We start from the raw sequence: 22,176 nt of genomic DNA on the forward strand, positions 1-22,176 counted from the left end.
AAATGGGGGGTGATATAACTGGGTATGTAATATCAATTATGTTTTGTTTATTTATTTTAAGGTCCTGTGAAATTACATTTCTTGCCCTTTTTGCACCGCAATCGCCCCACCCCCGCGTATCGGCACATTGACTCCAATGGTTACGCCACCTGGCACAACGCGTACGCACTGTGGTGCACCCTGCACCGGTCCGTATCTCATACTAGATACTCCACCCATGTGAAGTATCCCTGCTTGCCGGTTTGTAATCTATAGTTAAGATATACTATACCTACAGGCTACAATGTAGTATGAGTATAAGAAATAATCTATTTGCTGCATTTCTTGTTCTATAGTCCAACTGCCTAGATGTAATTCTATATATCTTTTTTACTTATTAGACCGGTGGGTAACTAGGCTTGCAAGTGAATTCAATTTGATTGTTGATGTAGTGTTGCAAATTCGGAGTACTTGTCTGCTCTGCTGATGGAGCGAAAAATCCCCCACAATGTCCTCAATGCAAGACCCAAGGTTCGTTGAAAATTAAACTTTTGAGCATTAAGTAGGATTGTTTGAATCCTGATTTTATATATATGTGTGTGTGTGTGGTCTTACTCCAATACAAACCTCGTTAAAATACAAACTACAAACCAAAATATTTTTTTTCCTAAGTCACATTGAAATAGAATGTATTCAAATTGATCGTTAGGAGATGATCGTTAGGAGATGAACAAAAATACAGTGAAATCTCATTTTAAGAAGAGTTCACCGGTTGACGAGAAAAATTAAATTAAAAAACGGAGGAATTATGTGCTGGAGGGTGTATTTTAATTGTGTGTGGTGACATCTAGAGGCCCATTTTATTAAATTCATCCAAGGGCATAGATTAAGTTTGTAGTTTGTACTCTAATTTACTATGTATTTGAGCAATTGCCAATATATATATGTATATATATATATATATATATATATATATATATATATATATATATATATATATATATATGCATGCATGCATGCATGCATGCATGCATGTATTTGTCTGAATTCTTGTTCTACTTCAATATTTTGCAGTATGCTGCTAGGGAGGCTGAGTTTGTTGCTCAAGCAGGGAGAAAATATGCAATCACCATATCAACAAATATGGCAGGAAGGGGCACTGACATAATTCTAGGTGGAAATCCTAAGGTAGTTTTCTCCTTGGAATACTACTCTGAGTTGAGAAAGTTCCCGTAATAAGTGATGGCATTGACAATCTTTTCTTCATCAACTTTTGCGGGCTGATTATCAGAATTTATTTCTATCATACAAAATTATATAGTGGCATTGATTCCTCTTATATTATGGTGATAAGCTCCCAGGTGTTAATCATAGCGAAAGCCGAAAGGTAGTTTGTTGGTAGTATGGTACTTAATAAATTAAATACTACAAGAGTTGTTTGAATTGAAGATAAAGATTATGCCGGAAAGAGTATATATCAAATATAGTTATAATTGTATTCAGACTCTCTCTCTCTTAAACTTATTATTACTTATGTTCATATTTAACATCTATTATAAATTCTTACATGACAAAATTACATATGCGTAGATGTAAAACAAATCATAAAGTCGTTATTTCATTCATGACGGTTTCTAAGTTTGGTCTACATGTAAAGTTGTATTTATATTTCTTTACCGAATACTAAATAATATTTTTAGAAGTAGCATAATAATATAAACAAATATATAAAAACTACATACAGGCATAAAAAATAAATTCACAAAACATTGACAGAAACCAGTGTACCGTATGGGTTATAAGCTTGTATATATATGATGGGATTACTGTTTTTTCTGCATGGATATGTTTAGATGCTTGCCAGAGGAGTTATCGAGGATAGATTGCATCCTTTTGTCACTCAAACTGATCTTGATGCTGAGAATGATGGGCAGGCTATGTCATCGAAGGTAACAACATGAAGTTAGATGCAGCTGAAGCTGCTGGACAATTATGATACCTCTCTTATCTCATCGACTGGTACAGGTTTTGTCCAAGATTGTGTTGGGACCATCTTCTCTAGCTTTATTAGAAAGGACAACTCTAATGGGTGAGTGATTTCAGTCTTTAGTACAAAAATTAGCTTATATACAAAGAAATATTGGATATTATGATGTTTTTGATCCCGTTTGCTATTACCACATCTTTACTCATGATGATATTTTTCTTTTGATGGTAAAATTGTGTAATGCAGCTACTTATGTACGCAAAAGCGAGGGAAGATGGACATATCAGGAGGTAAATTCTATGATTTCAGATGCAGTGGAGATGAGTCAGTCAATGGATGTGAAAGAGATAAAGAAACTTGCTAATGGACCATTGGAAATGTATTGTCTTGGCCCTTCCATTGCACTCACTTATCTCTCAGTTCTAAAAGATTGTGAAGTTCACAGTTTCAAGGAAGGATTGGAAGTGAAAAATCTAGGGGGGCTTCATGTGATTGGAACTTCACTTCACGAGTCCCGTAGAATTGATAATCAGGTAACTGTCCTTGATAAAACATAGAATCACCAAGTTTTATGTGGCTCTGAAGTCTTGTTATATATTCATTTTATTTCCTTTTAGCAGATGGGATATCTAGTAGATGGGAACTCCTCTCGCTTCGTATATTTTTTATAGTTAAATTGTTATCAATACACACAAGTTATGGTTAGGGATGGGCGCGGGGGCACTTCGGGGTCGGGGAGTGCTATCCCCGCGCCCGATCCCCGAATTCAATAAAATGATATAATTCTCGTATTTTCGACATGAAATCATATTAAAATTGATTTACAATATAAATAAAAGATAATTTTAAAATTATAAAATATATTATATTACAATATAATTATAATCGACCAATAAAAATAAAGATTATTTTTTAATTTTAATAATATTATAAAAGATATCTATTTTTAATAATTTAGTTAGCATAATATATATAAATATATTATTATTCTTATATATATATATATACACAATCGGGGTCGTGGATCAGGGCGGGGAGACACAAATCCCCGACCCCGCCCTAATCCCCAAATTTTTATAAAACATTCCTCGTTCCCCGTCCCGACCTGAAAATTTTCCCCGAATCCCTGACCCGAACGGGGCGGGGATCGGATCGGGGTCGAGCGGGGCGGGGTGAATATGCATCCCTAGTTATGGTTGGCATTTGGCAGAGAATTTATTACTGCGCAAACATAAATACACCCAAAATGTGCATGTGGACAAGAATAAACAGTCACACTCTGATTATATGTGCACATTTGTAAAGTGAATTTTTCTAGTTGATATTACATGTAAGAGAAACTGCAGATTGTTACTTGATGTAGTTTTTAAGCATTAAGTTCGTGATGAGAAGTTCTTAATCTTATACTAATCTTATACTAAACTATAATAAGCGAACATCTGGATAGTTTGTAGTCGTTTGGTTACATAGCTTTGGTCAAAACTGAATTACACTTTTCTCTGCATTATTTTAAAAATTAAATAGAAAAAATAGATAAATAACAAGAGACTGACCAACGTGAGTCTTCCTAGCTCTGATGTCTTCTACTCCAAGACAAATAGGAAGTCATCATGTAATTGATACAAGATAAATAATATTCTTTTTCTTATATACGAAGAAATTAGAATATAACTATAATTAGTTATAAAAGCAAATAAAAAGTGAAAGTACAATCGATAACATATTTTAATATTACATATATATATATAGAGATATAGATATAGATATAGATATAGATATAGATATAGATATATGATAAAAATATATATCATTTCTAATACCCATTTACAATATATAAAACAATATTGTAAAAAGCTTAAAGAAAACAGAATCAATCGGTCAATAATATTTAATCAAACTTCAATACATTATCATAGATTTTCTCATATACAAAAAATAATTACGTTAAAAACTAAATTATAAATAAGATTTTTTGAATTATATTCTCGCCCGTCCTTTGCACGGGTATAAGGCTAGTAAGTATATATTCACCGACCTTGTGCAGCTTCACATCCTCTTTCACGTTGTTTCATATGTTGGCAATTCACATTAAGTTACTGTTAACCATATCAAATAAGCTTTAAGTAGATAAGAAGCTCGGAGTTGTTGCTGAGTATACAAGTGCAATCAATTCTACTAAGCTTCTTTAAATTATAGGTATAATTTTTTTTAGCTTGTGTAATGATTCTTGTCAGATAACAAAGATTTAAAGTAGAATCTTAAAGATTATAGAGAGAATTATCGAGAAAAGAAATTATAAGTACAAAACCCTGACACATGCTGAGAGTTCTGGTGGACATCTCAATTTAAAATCCTTTTCAGCTACTTGTATAGAGAAAAACACATTACAACTCTATAATTTATAGAGAAACTAGTAGACACAGTAACTAAATTTTTTAATCAACTATCAGAAGAGTAAGTACACCATGTTCTGCAGTAAGACATAATGCAGATCTACTAACCTTCATGAGAATTCTGCATGGAGCTATTGTGTGAAGTAGACATGTACTTAATATTCTTTTGTGAGTTTTTGAAATTGTTAATGTCAATGATACAGTACAGAGCCCTTCATATGTCCAGACTTTGTTTCTTTCAAATTAATTGAGCTCCTCTTGCATTGCTGTTACCTAATCAGCATCTCGAAGAGCTTCATCCACTGTCTTTGGTTCAGATTGAGATATAAATGAGTGATAGAGACATTCATTCTGTGCATGTAGGCCAAGGATATATGCGTGTCACCCTACGAACTTAATTTGGCCCTTTTAAGTTGAGTTGCAGCTGTAAGTTTACATTTATTCTTAGAAACATAAATCTTTTGAACTCTATGTAATTTATTGAATTCCCCAACTCCAAAGGCCCGTCAGTGACCTATTTTAGTAAAGAGGCCTGTTGAAAATCATATTTGATATATTTTTGGCTTCAGCTCAAAAATCTTAACTTGAGCATTTAATTTTTATATTCATTGCTAGGTTGTATTATCTGTTTTGTTTTTCATTTTCAAGCACATAGTAAATAATAAAAAAAATTCTGAAGCTTCGTGGCAGAGCTGGCAGGCAAGGGGATCCTGGATCGACACGGTTTATGGTGAGGTAAATAATATTCAGTTTACCTTTGTGGTAATTATTTGGGAGAAAGTTGTACAAAGAGACTTTAATCATAATCTAACCAAAAAAATGATCTGCAAAAGCAGTGGATGAGGGCAAGTTCCTTTCAATGTTGAGTGGATTTAAGAATAATAAACTATATCTGTTTTGTCCTTGTTGTGATGTTGTATATTTATTTATACAATTAGCTCTTATCTCTATATCTTTTTTTTATACCCTTCGTTCTATGTCTGGATTACTGTTAGTATATAGTCTTTGTATCAGTTCTCATTTCTTGGTTTTTATATTATTTTATTATATTTTTAGTTTTAATTTATATATCTCCTTTATATATATATATATATATATATATATCTTTGTACTTCTTTCCCTTGCCCTTTCACTCTATATGTGATATGAACACATTTGAATCATGCAAGCAACTTTGGCATAATAAGTCATCACTGGTGTAAGTGTCTGATGAAACTGAATGAAAATTACACTTTACTTAAGTTAGATCTGCTGAGTGAATTTCTGATAAAATCTTCAAATTTTGTTTAGACTTTGTGAATAGAATACTTGAACTAACTTGCTGTTCATTTTGGTAGATGTTCATATTAAAAATCCTATTATAACAAACAACCTTAATGTCCATGCGCTCAGTCCATACCCACTCAGCTTAGTTCAAGCTTTCACAACACCACTTAAATTGAGTTTAGCCGGGGAATCAAATTTATCTTGGAAGAAAACAAATTCCACTATGTTTTTAGTAGCATATATATGTGAATGCCATCTCATCTTCATGAAGGCTGTACTTTAGGTGGTCTTTACATTACTACAAGTTGTAATGTTTTTCTTTAGGATGGGATATGTACTGAAAGTTTGAGTCAGAATGTAAATTACTAGAGCTTATCTGAATTTTTTCGAAATCTTGTATACTTTGTAACTTTTATCAATATAAGACAAAGCATTACATATATCTAATATCTTCCGTATTGTATCGCTTTCACTATCTACTTTATGTAATTGTGATTAACGAGCATAATGATAAACCTGCGTAGGTTATTTGGGTTCTCACAAGTCTAAACAAATCAATTGTTTTTTCTTTGTTCAAACCTGAGTCTTTGAATGGCTCATTTGCGGTTGTGTGATGCTGAACTGGTCAAGGCATGAAAAGAAACCATAGAGTTTGTAGAATGCTGTATATCAGTGTTCTAAAAATCGCCGAGTCGGCCGAGTACTCATTCCGAGTACTCGTTTTTAACCCCTTGTCCGATCCGAGTTCCGAGTAATCGGGTTCAAAACCGATTTATTAAAAAATCGGTCAAACTTCGGTTTGACTCCGAGTACTCGAGATCATATCCGAGTTTGACTTATCAATGTTTTATTGTTTTATTTGAAAATTATTTCAAAAGAGACTAAACGTAAATTTACGTATGTTTTGATCTTTTTTTGGTAAAGTATTGACATTAATTAGAAAGTATATGTGTTTTATGATTAAAACTTGTGAATGATTATTATGTCAAAAACTATCAAACAATTAACTTATATTTGAACTTCATTATTTCAAGTGTTTTATTAAAATATTAATATTATTAGATAGTTTTATTATTAATCAGTATATAACTACATATGAGAGGAAAAAATTAATTAAAAAAAATACCCGATTAGTTATCCGATTACTCATTCCGAGTACTCACCCGAGTTCCGAGTACTCATTTTTCCGGAACCAAACCGAGTTGGACCGAGTTCCGATTTTTACAACCTTGCTGTATATATTGAATTTAATTGTATTATATTAATATTTAAACTTGGAATTAAACTTATCCAGGATATAGTATATCGAAATATTCAAATCAAATTTATTTTTTTTTAGTCTTTTATGATAATATATCTTCGCTTTCTAATTTTTTTTTTTTATCTATGTGATGTGTGCGGATAAGCACATTTACAATGGAGGTATATCTAAGTATCTGTTGATTTGTTTATTTCAAGTTTGTTTACGATTAAATGATTAACCTTGTTTGAATGTTATTGATGGCTTTTTTTAGGAGCTTATTTGACATCTGTTCACTAAACTTATAAGTTTATACAAGTCGAGCGTAACTGGCTCGTTTAGTTTTTGAGCTTCTAAATGAGCGCTTAGGTCTTGTGAGCAGCACAAGATGAACTTGTACCAACGTAACTGTGTCATAAAAAAACTTGGCTCGTTTATAGCCCTATATCCCTTTGGATTTTATCGTCTGAAAACTGGAGGTTATTATTTGGTGAATTCTGTATCTGTAGACACTCAGCTTAGATGTGTTACAGCTTGCAGGATGAGATGTTTCAGAAGTTTAATTTTGACACTGCATGGGCGGTAAATCTTATATCAAGAATCACAAACGATGAGGATTTGCCAATTGAAGGTGATTCAATCGTTAAGCAGGTGAGCAATTCAGTGATTAATTGTGCAGCCTATCTTTCACTCTCTGTGTCCTTGACTTGAGGTTGAATGTTTGCAAATTTTCAGCTTCTTATGCTACAAATTAATGCGGAGAAATACTTTTTCAATATAAGAAAGAGCCTTGTAGAATTTGATGAAGTTCTAGAGGTACGCATATTATTAACATTCTTGTTACTAAAGTTTTTTATCTTAATGCAAAATGTGCCACTGAAGTATATCAATGAGCTCGGGACATTCTAGCATATCTCTTAAACAAGTTTTGTGTTGAAGTTAGCCACCTTTCTAACATACAAGTACTTTTATTAGGTGCAAAGGAAACATGTTTATGATCTTCGTCAATTAATTTTAATGGGGGATTCTGAATGTTCCTCTCAGCAAATGTTTCAGTGAGTTTCTTCTAAATTTAATCACTCCATGTCTTCCATGGTTTCATTTGATTCCCCAAGTTGATCTGCTTTTTCTGTGTACATATGTAACAAGTGCAATAAATTAATGCAACACATTAAAATCTCTTATATGAAGCTTTTGATTAGTTTTACTTGCCAAATCATGTATATGTAAAATAAGAGAAGTCAAAATCGTTACAAGTCTAAACTTTCTACTTATGCTTACATAAACATGCTATGACTTTTACGCTGGCATATATTAATTCAAACAATCCCTGAATGGTCTAACTTTGAGGTGGAAAGGCAGCTACCTCAGGCCCCAATTTTTATTTGTTTTAGGCCTTTTCTATTTATAATAGCCTTAAAGGTATAGACAGAAAACCTAAACAAATATTTATACTCTAGAAAAAGAATCATAACCAAAATTTTAGATTCAAGTTATCAATTTCACATCTTATTATTATTATGTAACTAGCTTATCACGTGTGCAATGCTAGCTTTTAATATTTTATTCTTTTTTATATGTATGGAGCTCTTGCAAAGCATGTGCTTGAATAATTATAAAAACCCACTTGACAAAAATATTGTTTACTAATTGATAGTTTAAATATGTCGAAAGTATATGTAATTTTAAGTTCAGATTGTAATATAATATAAAAATCATTGATTGAATTTCGTTCTATAATTTGTTTCTATAAAACTCGTGACATTATTCAATTGAATTTGATGTGTTATGTGATAAAAACATAATCATCAGAATAATTTTATGCAATTGAAAAAAAACATAGTAAAAAAAGGTTTGCAGAACACATAAATATAGAGTACAGAACATAATAGTTCTAATTATCAACCACAGAACATACTAGTTCGCATGTAACTCTGCTTCTCATTTGAGCCTTACCCATACATACATACATACATACATACATACATACATACATACATACATACATAGTACATACATACATACATACATACATACATACATACATACATACATACATACATACATACATACATACATACATACATAAAAATACACACATAATACACACACAAACACACACACACACACACACACACACACACACACACATATATATTGTAGATTAAAATTCTATTAAGACTCTATTTATAATAGCAGTTGTAGTTCTAGTAAATTCTAATTAAGGATTACGAAGCCTATATTATTTGTACATAGGTTCATATTAGATAAGACAACTATTATACTCCTTTTAGAGCCCATAAGGCTGATAGTACCGACTAAAGTACCAACATATTATTTTTAGTTTATCATTAATATAATAGTATAGATTTATTTATTTATTCAAATTATTGTATTATTGTATAAGTTTTCTAAAGACTCTCATGCTCTTGTAGCTGGCATGTGCATCTATTGATTACCTTATCGTATTTCTTTTGTTTGACAGTTCTTATTGTTATTCATGCCTATGAAGTTCTTACAGATTTCAAATTTTTATGTCTTTTCTTTTCTTTTTTTTGCCTATTTGCAGCTTCCCAATAGATTTCCTAAAATCTTCTAGAACCTTTAGGACTTTTCTCAGAAGCCTTACAGGAAAGCGTATGTATAGACTGAGGTCTTCATACTTCTCACCCTCCCCCCACCCTACTTTAGTGATACATACTGGGTGGGCCTGTCTATCGGACGACTTGAATCTTAAAATGATCAGCTGATGATATGTGAATTTGAAGTTATCATATTTCCGAGAAACAATCAGCATATGAGTAAAAATGAACACATTTTTATGTGATGTTTACTGGTACCTAATATTCTCTGCTATTTAATGATTTGATCAGTTGGAAATTTGTAATGTACTATAGAAGCAGTAAAAGATTCTGCATTCATTAGTTCACATTTTTTGAAATATACATGCATAAAAAATCCTTTTTCCTTTGGGTAAGTTAAATGAAAATTGCTAAGTATATTGTCTATATCCATGTTTTCGTAATGGATTACCCAATGTATATATAATTTTGGAGGATGCTTTCACGTCCACCTTCTTCTCTATGATTTCTCAAAAGGAAAAGAAAGGTATGGCAGATACTGAATGGAATGGTATATATTGTTATAGGTACATGCAGGCTGTAGTAGATGAAATCATTTTTGGAAATGTCAATTCATCAAAGGTAGTAGACTCCTGCTCCAGATTGTGTTCTCAGATCTTATACTGTTTATTTTTATAATGCTTTCGCTTCAAATTCAGCATCCAAGAAACTGGAATCTGAGCAAGCTATTGATGGATTACACGGATATTGCTGGGAAGTTACTGGATGGTGAGCTCTCCAGCACGTATCTGCCTTAGAGATTGTTTAAATTATATGTGTGTGTGTGTGTGTGGCACCAAATTTGTATAATGCATCTATGCAATGCTATAATTAACTTGAATTACCTCCAGACTTCTCAGCAGGTATTACTCAAGAAGCTTTGCTCATATCACTGGAACAAGTTTCAAAATTGAGGTCTATTAGTATTAATGACAGTAATCTTCCTAATTTGCCTTCACCTCCAAATTCCTTTCGAGGTATCCGCATGAAAAACTCTTCACTTAAGCGCTGGCTTTCCATTTGCTCTGATGACTCAACAAAGTGCGGTACATTTATAACTGTATCAAATTGTTAGATAACATATGTATCTTTAAGCTTACACATTATATTGGTCACTGATGTCTTTTGTAGAGATCAAAAATACCGAGTAACTGCTAATCTACTTCGCAAATACCTTGGAGATTACCTGATTGCGTCATATTTAAACATCGTACAAGAATCTGGATATGATGATGCCTATGTAAAGGAAATAGAGGTTAGTACTAGATTACTAGTTAGTTTAAGCTTGCTCCACAATCTGGTAATCCCGACATTTTGAAGGTCCAGGAGCCACAAAAAATTATAGGCCCCTTGTAAAAGTAAAAATTCTTATAGCAAAGTAATCAATAAACACTGAAACACTATTGTGAAAGACAATTTTCTCAATGCATGATATTACAGTATTTGGAAGAAAATGCAAAAAATAATTAACAAACTCGAAGATATCAAATGCAGCGATGACATTATTATTTTAACAGTCCTAACAATTTTGAAGTACAATATGATAACTTATTCGATATTATTCAAATTATGAACATTTATAGTGTTACTTTTTATAAATTAGGCCCTCTAGTAGGAATATATGCCTGATTTGGTGTTTGGCATCTTAGAAGATTAGAATCCTGGAATTTGGAGTTTTCTTACTCTTGGTTGTTCTAGTATTTCTGACCCTAAATCCTTACAGCTAGCTGCTGAATTTTAAATAATAAAAATTTGAATTTCTGAATAAAATGAACATCAGAATGTATTTGGGAATTGATAGATAAGCTCCATTTCTTACTTTTTCGGATGCGCATTACATATATTTGAAGAAATTACACAGAAGCAATGGGTAACAATGTAACTTACTTGTCACAATTAAGCATCTGACTTCAAATAGTAAAATATGGACCTTTTATATCAATTCCCTTTGTTTTTCAGATTTGACCCTCTACTTGTAAAAACTATTTGTTTTAGTTGTAATTTGATAAGAAGCTATTAAAGACTTTACTTTTAAACAAAACAGTAATCTGTCTTTTGTGCGTAAATAAAATGACTTGACTCTCTAATATGTTTGATAGAAGGAAAGTATATTTGAACCTGCTCTCTGTTTCTTTACTTTACTCCTAAGCCAGACAGCTTTATTTCTTTCTTAGCCTGCCTCTTCTGTCATGTAAAAGCAAGCAAGGCAGTACAGGAGTTCGAATTTCTTTTTTGTTTTTTGCTTCATTTTTATTTTTCTCCATATGAATTCACTGAATAATGTGTTTAAATAATTTTTTCTCTTGTTGGTATCCGCATCATAGTTACATAGGTCGAGGTTCGATTCGAAACGGGGGACGAAATCGGATACGCGAAACTTTAGTTTCAGTGAATCCGGTACGACGGAACGTTTGGGTACGAAGGAACGTACGGGTACGATGGGTCATTTTGGAAAAAAAGTAAATATATATTTAAATATTTTAATGGTAAATATACAGTTTAATCAATAATTTACTCGTTAATTAATATATTTTTAAAATTATATTAAATAAAATTGTTTTGAAATGAAACTGTTTTGAAATTATTATGTGATTTATGAAGCTACTGGGCCCGAAAACGGGCTAGTTCTTTAACTTAATATATTTGCAACAGTAACAGTTGATTAAATTGTATTGGGCTTGGAGAATGAAAGCCCAAACACATGTATGGTGGCTGATTGTATACATATACATACAGATATACACACACGGCACACCGTTTCTTTTCTTCTTCACTCCTTTTCTTCTTCTTCTCTGTGTACAATCACATCAAACGAAAAGCCCTGAACTATGTGTGTTCTCGTCGCTCTCTCTGTTATTCTTCATCTTTTTCTTTCTCCTCTTAAAAGACTTGGTTGTCGGAGTTTGTGTGGGTCGCCGGAATTGACGAACCGGTCGCGAATTGTGACGATCTGGGTCGGAAACGACCCGTGTTCCGGGTCGAACGAACTGGTTCGGGGTACGTGGGGGCGTACCCGTTTCCTTGTAACTATGATCCACATAACACCTAGTATGTGAATGCTCATTACTCTATCAGGAGAAAAACTATTTTGGTCTCTGTTCCGCAAAAATGATAATAATTAGTTATTTTGTTCTCTTATTTAAACCTGCCTTTGTATAATTTTTAGTTATTCCTGACACATACTTCTACTATTATTGTTGACTTTAGAGAACAATTCTTGTGAAGACTCTGGATTCTTACTGGAGGGATCATCTTGTAAATATGAACAGACTCAGTTCCGCGGTATATGAAGCTACTTGCCGATTTACAACTTCTTTGGGGTACCATTAACAGAGGCTAATAAGCGATATTATGCAGGTGAATGTGAGGAGCTTTGGGCACAGGAATCCTCTTGAAGAATACAAGATAGATGGTTGTCGATTTTTTATATCAATGCTCAGTGCCACACGGAGATTAACTGTTGAAGCCCTGTTGCGGTATTGGTCATCTTCGATGGAGTCGGGAGAATTATATGTATGATAGCAGTGAATGACTGTACGTATGAGTTTTCTGCCAAGTTGACCATTTAATTTATTTTCGCCAACCTATATAAATTATGTTCAACTACTCAGTTTTTATATTATAAATAGTAATGTGGTAGTAGGTCATTTACTTGTAGAGTTGTAGTCAACCCACTTAGTAGGCATGTGACTTGAAGCTTTAGGTCTCGTTTGGTTCACCAGTTTTGTAGCTACATAGTAAGTTGAAATCTCATGGAACTGGTTACTTGGAAATCATGTTTGGTTTAGAGTATGTAACTACACTTTTATTCATGGCTCTTATAAGGTTTCAAGTATTATAATTAGATAACTTAATCAGATAAAGAAATAATTAAATATCATTATAAATATGTAAAAAATAATTACAAATTACATATATGTACATTATTTAAAATAACTTTCTTACAAAAAATAATTAATTATCTGTATATTTAAAGAAATATACTAAAATTATTTATACACATGAATCAAAATGATTATAAAAATAATTGACATATGAAAAAATGTTACAACATCAAAGTATTATAACTATTAACATTGAAAAGTAATTATTAGATATGATAGTATAAATAATATTTATTAAGAATTGATATTTAAATGAATTAACATATTATATAGACAAATTATAAAAACTATTATCTAAAATCAAGTTAAAATCAATGTATTTATAATTAACTATAAATAAATAGGTGTCGGTCCCTGGCAGTCGACCGACTGCCACGGCCGATTTAGCTGGCAATCTGGCATATGGTTTGTCAGTCATTGGATAAATATCCAGCTGTCAGGATTATAACAAAAATTTAATACATCTAGCTGCCAGGGCCGATTTAGTTGGCATATGGTTTGTCAGCCATTGGATGAATATCCGGCGGTCATGATTATAACAAAAGTTTAATACATCCAGCGCTCCCCGTCTAGCGGTTAAAAAGCGCTGGACGGGATCCGAAAGCGCCGGACATAATAAACCTATTTTATAATCTGGGCCGCTGGATATTCATCGAACGGCCCAGAAAAGTAATGCCGCCTAAACAGTCCCTCGCAGTCGAGTGCCAGGGACCAGCACCCTAAATAAATATCAGTTCTATATATATTATTATTTTCTAGATATAGGAAGGTTGGAAAAAAATATAGTATAAATTTAACAAATAGACACTGTAACCCACAAAAACCAAGTTGAAGCAAGGGAAGTAGGTTCTGGTGTTTTAAGTATGAGTTACATAGTTTAAACTAAAAGTATAAAGCCAAACACTGCAACTGATGTTAGTTCCAAGGACGTACAAGTTACAGTGTTGGGTTACATCCAACCAAACGAGGCATTAGAAGTGCAACTATCATTAACGACGAGATGTTGGGTATAAGTCTTAAGACGGTCTGACCATTTAGGAAGATGACTTTGTAGTTGATACTGTACATTAACCTTTTCCTGCTTGTTCATTTAGTTTTTCCATATTCCCCTTGGTCATGTTGTCAAATTAATTAAGGTACTGTTTTATGCAGGATGACCTTGGAAGATAAAGATCTTCGATTAATAAGTTCACTTCTGGTGGACATAGATTCCCTTCTTGCTTAAGATATAAGGTACAGTTATAACCTATCTTTTACTGTTACTATTAGATACAATGGTTGTTTCATGTTTGGGCGTGTTAAACTAGTTTTCTTCCATGTTATGATTGTGCACGGTATGCACATCACTGTCTATATTATGCTAGAAAGGAGCAAGTAACTTTTCTTATATGTGGTTGGTTAGTTGTCCTAACTTAACTATTGTAAATTCTTCTGACAATTGCTTTAAATTTGTGACTGTTATTTAATTGCTCATCGCAGGTCTTCTGCAAATATTTTCTTGGAAATCCGGAATCCATTCAGACTCTAAAAGATGCTAGTGTTAAAAGTTTGTGGCATTTGGTTCTAGAGTGTGGACAAAGGGAATGCGAAGTCCACATGTATGTTTACCAAACGAAGCAGTCTTCTTTCTTTACCAGGATCTAGCTCCTAATTTGAACTGCATAATTATCAACTGTGCTTTATGATGATAATGGCACTAGAGGCGCTTCAAGATTGGTAGCCAAGATAGGCAACCGACACAATGGGTGGATGACATCCAATCTTTAGTAATGCTCATGATTGTCGTCAATCTTTTCATTTTACATTCATTTTCAAGTCTGTAAATATAAAAGATTTTCCAATACGAAGGAAAATAATGTAACATTGAAGAATACTGTAACCAATATTGCGACGTATGTAATCATTTTTTTCCTTTTTTTGCCAAGTTATATTGTTATAAGTTTTGGGAGTTTACCCTGGCTTCTAAATGGAGAGAAAGCATCTGTTAAAAATTCAAATTCCAGATTCAAAAACGCTGGCCACCAACTGGAAAATGATCAGAATTACAGAGGTCTGGCCAATGGTTTGCAGTTATTCGTGATAAATTTAGTGGGAAAAGGATTTTATACATTTCTACGAGAGAAGTGGAAGAACAAGCAGTGGAGGTATCTACAGAATATACGAAGAGGTGTTGAAAACTAGTTTGCATACTAGTAAAGAAGAGGAAGCTACATAGGCAGAATGCACGAAACAGGTGTTGAAAACTGGTTTGCATACGAGTAAAGAAGAGGAAGCTATGGAAAAACATATGATAAGGAAGAAAGTAGTGGACCATGGACGCTTCTCAGCGATGATTCATAATTTTCCAAAGAAGTTAATCAGAGAATAATATAGCTGTTTTTTTAATGTAAAATGAAATATTAAAGATATAGTCTTGCCGAAGAAGAGGGATGAATGAAGCCGAAGAAGAGGGATGAATGAAGCCCAAGTTCAGAGATGTTGGAAGAGAACCCGAAATGGAAAGTTCTAAGAGGATTTTGGGTTGATAATTTGAATTTAGAGGCTGAGAAAGAAAATATTTCCAGAGAAGAGATTCAGATAAGTGTTGAGAATGATAGTGAACTGAAGGTTAATGATGTGTAGGGGGACAAAGAAGAGATTAATAGATGGAATCTGAGAAATAAATTTACTAAAACCTCTTCGGATTCAATAATAGGAGGAACTCTTTATAATTTCAGTATGGATAAGGCGTATAATTTAGCAATGGTGAAGTCCTCGATGGGTGATGAATTGATTTCTTACAACGATGATAAGGAGGATGAATTGCTACTCCCTGGTTTGAAGAATATGAGTTTGGGGAAAAAGTTGGCAGTCCGCAAAAACACTGGATAGTTGGTAATGCTTTGATGTAAACAGTCCGGGAAAAAAATGGAGACCTCGGTTTAAGAAGGCATCAAGGCATGCATATAATTGTAAGAAGGACAAAAAGAAAACAAGACTAAAACAACTGGCAAGTATGAACGACAAATTAGGTTGGTCGAAACGGGTTTAGTAAAAATCAAACCCGAATCTGATTTTTTTGTTCGGGTTAGGGTTGGTGGATCTCTACCAAATTGCATCTTGATTTACACAAACTCTAGTGAGGGATTATCAACGTCTGATTCGAGTCCAAGAGTTCCTAATCTAACAATGTTGAAATTGTTGGGATTAAATTAGAGATCAGAGAAGGCAATGGATGACATTCTAAGCATGGAATTGTTGATGAAGTAAGGCTACTGAAAAGCAACACTAGCTCAAAACAGCCAGATAGGAGGATTTTTTTTTATCTTTTTTGACAATGAGAATGAATCTCAAAAAATATGATTCGACAAATCATCGTGATAATTTTTTCATTCAAGAAAGCTTATCATCTACCCGTCAGACATGCAAGATGACCGGTAAATTTAGAAAATAAAACTTTAATGTCCAAAAAGAAAAATTAATCTTCTTCCAAACATCCTGAAAATGTAAACAAAGAAAACAAGGTGAATATAATCTTCTTCCAAACATCCTGAAAATGTAAACAAAGAAAACAAGGTGAATATATAAGTTGATATATATGACAGATTATATATATTACAAAAATTAAGTATAATATATCCAAAATTAATAATTATTAAAATCACTGGTATATGATTCAAGAAATGAAATAATATAAAGTTTCAACCAAAGATGGATCCTTGGTTAGACATCAAGGCAAAAAGTTAAAGGAATTTAACGGAGGGGGTGCGTATCGTTTTTGGAATGTAAAGATAGAGGATGTGATTTGAGTTTCCAAAATTATGGGTACAATATCATTTTCGAACGAAAGTTAAGAGGTCCGAATTACTATTACCTCTAGTTTAAATTACAATCGTCAGATGTTTTTAATAAGTTCTTTAGAGCAGGTCCAAGAGTTCTTTTAGATACTCTCTATAACAACTGTTATTATATTGACTCTCAGCCCTTTTAACACGCACATGTGGAGTCCAACTCCAACAGTTTCCTCATCTTTTATCCTTATATGATGTTTATCCTTTTTTTATTACAACGGCTATCTTCACAACGGCATTCTTCATCAACAGCTCTTTTCATAGTCTTTCTTTCCTAAACAGAACATCATATATCTCTGGAGAACAGCATCAGCTTCGTCTTGTTCATGAGTTACTCTTATCTTCTCACGTTCATCTCTTTCTTTTTCACGTTCAGCTCTCTCTTTTGCTAATTGTATCATCTCTTTGAGATGTTCATTCCTCTGCTTTTTGGATTCTAGTTGATCAGCTCTCATTTGTTCCAATATGGCAGCTCCACCATCATCATGTTCATTTTCTGATCTTTTCCTCTTTTTCTCCATCTCTTTTGCAGCTTTCCTTCCAATTGGCCTTTTGAGTTCCGAGTCATCCAACACCACATATTCGGGAGTACACGGGGAAGATCCTGCTGGATTATCCTTTTGAATTTTTTTTGGCTTTTTGGTAGCAAAACTTGCATTCCATTTAGGTAAGTTTCTTAAAACCTTCCAGCAATGCTCTAACGAAAAGTTAGTTTTGTAGATGTCTTTGTACATAATTTTTGCACGGCAAATCTGTTTAACATCAACAAGTAGATCAATAATAAAACTATACTAAACAAGCTTTCATCAAACTAAATGAGAATATCGATACCTTATCATCTTCAGAACAACCACTTGGTATACCCACTTGCTCATAGAATCCTTGAAATTTATTAACCCCAAGCTGAATAACAGACCATCGATGCATCAATGAGTTCCAACTGCGGTCTGATTGGAAATCTTTGTACTTCGTAAAATAGTTGTGTATTCTCTCCCAATAGGTTCCATTAGTTTGATCGACTCCAATGATAGGATCGGATGATATATTTTGCCATGCCGAGATAAGCATCTCATCCTCTTGTTTCGTAAAATTCTTTGTTCGTGGTCTTCTATCTTTCAACGTTTGTGAAGGAAAAACCTGAGATGGAATAACCCTCACTTCCTCACTTTCTTCACCATTGTGATCTTGTGGAAAATATATACTTGGATTACCTGTTGTATACTCATCATAAGTAGGAAAATCAGGGATCAACATAGTAGAAAAAGATGGTACACTTTCCTGAAAATTCATCACAGTGATAAGCTTTAGAAAATGTAACAATGATAAAAGTGAAGAATAGATGATAAAAGAGAGAGGGGAGGGGGGGCCGGGGGGGCGGTTGTGTATTGGAAAGGGAGGGAAACATTAGTTAAGTTTTAGAGGGAAAATAATATCTAGTAATATAAAATTAGTTTAGGAGAGAGTACAGACTCCTCATCACTGAGGAACATTTTAAAGCTCCTAGTTTTATGAAGAGAGATTAGGAGACTGTTGGACACGCTTTTCCCTTTAATTTCTTTATTATTTGACTTAAGAGCACCACTAGGGTGCCTCTTGGTCTTGCTCTTAGTCGATAAAAAAATGGGACCAATGAGGCCAACTCTATTAACATATTTCAGTTTATCCAGATTAAATTATATATACACATATATATAATATTAATTTTAAATATATAATTTGTTATTAAAATTGCAAACTGTTATTCAAATTATAAATAAAATTTATTATATAAATTGAAACTTCAAAACAAAATCAAATCAAGTCCTGAAATGATATATTTTTGGATCCAGCACACGATCACAATAATATGATACTATATATTCCTTATCACTAGTTTAATAAATCCAATTCCAATATTATCTTAACACATTTATGCAACACATGATTTTTGGGTATCTAACGTTTTTCATTACTCCCTCCGTCCTCCTGAGTTATATACTTTTGGGATGGGGACGCGGCACAGACTTTAATGCTCTTGTAAAATATAATTCTATAATTTATTATTAAAATTTATTCTTTTCTGAATAAAAGTTTGAATGTTATATTTTTATTTAGAAAAAGAAAATTTTAAAGATAAGTTATAGAACTATATTTATAAGAGCATTGAAGTGCGTATCGGACAGTGAAAAAGAAACGTATAGAATTAAATGGTACAGAGGGAGTAATAATTTAAAATTTAAAATTGATAAAAAAAGAAAAGAAAAAGCACATTAAATGAAGGGATTTTCTATGGTGTGCCCAAGGGCACACAATAGTCCCTAACTCCAATAAAAATAGCTTCTTTTGATTGGTGGATGAATAATTAATGAGAATGGACCCCTGCATTCACATCAACTCCACCAATCAGAATAAGCCATTTTTATAAAATTTAGTGACTACTGTGTGCCTTGGGCACACATTAGAAAGAGCGTTAAATGAAATTGGGCCGTAGTCGTGGTAAGAAAAGAGGAGTGTTGGAAAATGAAGCCCAAGAAAGGCCCATAAACGAAGTATAAAGTCCATAATCGGGCTACAAAACCCTAGTCACTGTCTTCTTCTTTATAAAAGATTGCTGCAGCTGCTTCTGCGCCACTCTAACCCTAATCCATCTCCCCCATTCGCAATCATGGCCGTCGGGTACTCAATTTGATTCACAAAATAATTATGATTATATTTAATATATGAATTGAGTGTAATTAGGGCTTTAATTTAATTGTTGCAGGAAGAACAAGAGGATTTCCAAGGGAAAGAAAGGAGGAAAGAAGAAGGCGTAAGTAATATAATGATGTTTTTTGTATGTATATGTGTTTGATTGTGTTTATAATGTATGTATTTGTATTTGTGTATGTATATGTGTGTAGAACTGATCCATTTGCCAAGAAGGACTGGTATGATATTAAGGCACCTAATGTTTTTGAGCACAAGAATGTTGGCAAAACCCTAGTTAGCAGAACTCAGGGTACTAAGGTAATTTACTAGTTTCTTCATTTCTAGATTTGTGTGTGTGATTTGTTATTTGATTATGCTACATGAATCTGTTTGTGGGATTTGTATCGGGTTTTTAGGGGATGTGCATTTTGTTTGTTTTGAGCTCGATGATGATGTGTGTTGTGTTGGGAATTCTGAATGATGAATATTTATTATTGTTTATTGAGATGTCTATTTTATTTTTAGTGTATTGAGAACCTGTTGTTTTCATTTGTGTATAGATTGGGTGTACGTGTTGTTTGTAGGTATTTAATCTGTAATTGTTAAGATTGTTGTGAGCAATTGTTTAGAACATTTCGATGGTTTTATCTTGTCATATCACATATGATTAGTTATTGGAGTTGTTGAGATGCTTTATTCGTTTCTATTGTTGCCAGAACATGTTAGTTTTTTTAGCTGTGCTGCTTTATCATCCTTTTTCTTCCGAAGTTGTAGGATTCCATTGTACCTGATGTTCTTTGGTAGTGTTGCTTATAGATGGCAGAATGTATTGATATTTGATCTGTAACTAATTGCTAAACAATTAGTTGTTATACCCACTTTGCTCAGTAATTACAGGTAAAAGTGAATAATATGTGCTTCCTGGATTAGTACAGGGAATTCTGTATTGTAATTGTTTGTCATGACATGTTTTTTTACAGATTGCTTCTGAAGGACTTAAACATAGAGTCTTTGAGGTCAGTCTTGCTGATCTTCAGAAAGATGAGGATCAGGCTTACAGGAAGATCCGCTTGAGAGCAGAGGACGTGCAAGGAAAGAATGTCCTTACCAACTTCTGGGTGGGTATTTGATATTTTTGCATCTTCGTTTTCTTATTTTGTATGCAACTAGTATATTTTTTAAAATATGACTTACGAGGACTTCACTTTTCAGGGAATGGATTTCACAACCGACAAGCTGAGATCTCTTGTACGCAAGTGGCAGACTTTGATTGAGGCTCATGTTGATGTGAAGACAACTGACAGTTACACCCTTCGCATGTTTTGCATTGGATTTACCAAGAAACGTGCCAATCAGCAGAAGAGAACCTGCTATGCTCAGTCTAGTCAGATCCGCCAGGTTAGTTATATTCTTGAGTTGTTTTTGTGTTGCCATGCCTGTTCCAGTGACAAATGGTATTGAGGGCTGTATTACCTGCAGATTCGCCGCAAGATGGTTGAAATCATGAGGAATCAGGCTAGCTCATGCGATCTAAAGGAGTTGGTTGCTAAATTTATTCCCGAGTCAATTGGCAGGGAAATAGAGAAGGCTACTTCCAGCATCTTCCCACTTCAGAATGTGTTCATTCGCAAAGTTAAGATCCTCAAAGCACCAAAGTTTGACATTGGCAAGCTGATGGAGGTATGTATTTTACTTGTTATAGGTGGCTACATCCCCAAGTAAATTAATAATGCTGGTAAATAACTGGAATGACAGCTTGATGGATTTGGCCTTGTATGTGTAGGTTCATGGTGATTACTCTGAAGATGTTGGTGTGAAGCTTGAGAGGCCAGCTGAAGAAACAATGGTAGAGGCAGAGACTGAAGTTGTTGGAGCATAGAAGAGGGTTAATTAGTCTTCTTAGGCTGCTATGCTTTTGTAGTTGTTTGGATTGCGGCTTTCAGTTAAATTTCATATGGATAAAATTTTGTTATATTGTTGAAGCTTAAATTCTATACTCTTGAATCTTTTTTGATGATCTTATTTTTATTAATCTTTGTTTATTGACATGCTGTTTTTATATATTGTTGAAGCTTAAAGTCTGTTGCCTATAATACCAATTTTTTGTTAAATCTTGTATATATAATACATGAACCAAGCTTTATAACATAATCTTAGAATCATTAAGGTTTTGTTGCTAAAGAATTTTAAATTATAATGGATTTGCTACAGAATTTTAAATTATAATTTTAAATTATAATAAATTTTCAGGATCTAAATTTAAACACATGTCTTTTGTATCGTTAGTGTGTTGAAGTTAGAGTTCACGA

At 33.2% G+C, this 22,176-nt stretch overlaps 3 protein-coding genes across 6 annotated transcripts in view; 2 read left to right on the forward strand and 1 right to left on the reverse strand.

Moving 5' to 3' along the window:
- Window positions 1–15,294, forward strand: part of LOC108227667 (protein translocase subunit SECA2, chloroplastic) — a 30,191-nt gene extending 14,897 nt beyond the window's left edge. Inside the window, exons 17-33 of one of the 4 annotated variants that reach the window (XM_017402944.2) lie at window positions 432–510; window positions 1,054–1,167; window positions 1,833–1,928; window positions 2,005–2,068; window positions 2,213–2,499; window positions 5,039–5,094; window positions 7,399–7,516; window positions 7,601–7,681; window positions 7,841–7,920; window positions 10,014–10,068; window positions 10,146–10,215; window positions 10,338–10,527; window positions 10,618–10,741; window positions 12,694–12,768; window positions 12,844–13,020; window positions 14,523–14,603; window positions 14,850–15,294. In XM_017402944.2, the coding sequence (XP_017258433.1) occupies window positions 432–510; window positions 1,054–1,167; window positions 1,833–1,928; window positions 2,005–2,068; window positions 2,213–2,499; window positions 5,039–5,094; window positions 7,399–7,516; window positions 7,601–7,681; window positions 7,841–7,920; window positions 10,014–10,068; window positions 10,146–10,215; window positions 10,338–10,527; window positions 10,618–10,741; window positions 12,694–12,768; window positions 12,844–13,005 (1,651 nt within the window). In that variant the 3' untranslated portion in view covers window positions 13,006–13,020; window positions 14,523–14,603; window positions 14,850–15,294. Of the gene's footprint in view, window positions 1–431; window positions 511–1,053; window positions 1,168–1,832; window positions 1,929–2,004; window positions 2,069–2,212; window positions 2,500–5,038; window positions 5,095–7,398; window positions 7,517–7,600; window positions 7,682–7,840; window positions 7,921–10,013; window positions 10,069–10,145; window positions 10,216–10,337; window positions 10,533–10,617; window positions 10,742–12,693; window positions 12,769–12,843; window positions 13,021–14,522; window positions 14,604–14,849 lie in introns of those variants that run through there. The other 3 variants (XM_017402942.2, XM_064079268.1, XM_017402945.2) reach the window with 3 other exon arrangements.
- A 2,151-nt stretch (window positions 15,295–17,445) lies between these two features.
- Window positions 17,446–18,490, reverse strand: LOC108225696 (glutathione S-transferase T3-like). Its single transcript, XM_017400626.1, has 2 exons — window positions 18,032–18,490; window positions 17,446–17,952 (listed from the first exon to the last, which is right to left on the reverse strand). The coding sequence occupies exons 1-2, from the start codon at window positions 18,488–18,490 to the stop codon at window positions 17,446–17,448; spliced, it is 966 nt and encodes a 321-aa protein (XP_017256115.1).
- A 1,224-nt stretch (window positions 18,491–19,714) lies between these two features.
- Window positions 19,715–21,913, forward strand: LOC108224451 (small ribosomal subunit protein eS1). Its single transcript, XM_017399086.2, has 7 exons — window positions 19,715–19,855; window positions 19,941–19,988; window positions 20,080–20,185; window positions 20,848–20,985; window positions 21,080–21,265; window positions 21,347–21,547; window positions 21,651–21,913. Exons 1-7 carry the CDS (start codon window positions 19,845–19,847, stop codon window positions 21,744–21,746), a joined length of 786 nt encoding a protein of 261 aa, XP_017254575.1. The 5' UTR covers window positions 19,715–19,844; the 3' UTR covers window positions 21,747–21,913.
- Window positions 21,914–22,176: the final 263 nt, after the last annotated feature.

This window comes from Daucus carota, chromosome 6 (genome assembly GCF_001625215.2).
Source record: "Daucus carota subsp. sativus chromosome 6, DH1 v3.0, whole genome shotgun sequence".
Classification (NCBI taxonomy): domain Eukaryota; kingdom Viridiplantae; phylum Streptophyta; class Magnoliopsida; order Apiales; family Apiaceae; genus Daucus; species Daucus carota.

Bases quoted from the DNA above. Each gene is read 5' to 3' on its own strand.
- LOC108225696 (XM_017400626.1), bottom strand. From the start codon at position 18,490: ATGAATTTTCAGGAAAGTGTACCATCTTTTTCTACTATGTTGATCCCT. The intron at 17,953-18,031 runs GTATCGATATTC...GATGTTAAACAG, and splicing joins GTTGTTCTGAAGATGATAAG to ATTTGCCGTGCAAAAATTAT.
- LOC108224451 (XM_017399086.2), top strand. The intron at 20,986-21,079 runs GTGGGTATTTGA...TTCACTTTTCAG, and splicing joins ATGTCCTTACCAACTTCTGG to GGAATGGATTTCACAACCGA. The intron at 21,548-21,650 runs GTATGTATTTTA...TTGTATGTGTAG, and splicing joins ACATTGGCAAGCTGATGGAG to GTTCATGGTGATTACTCTGA.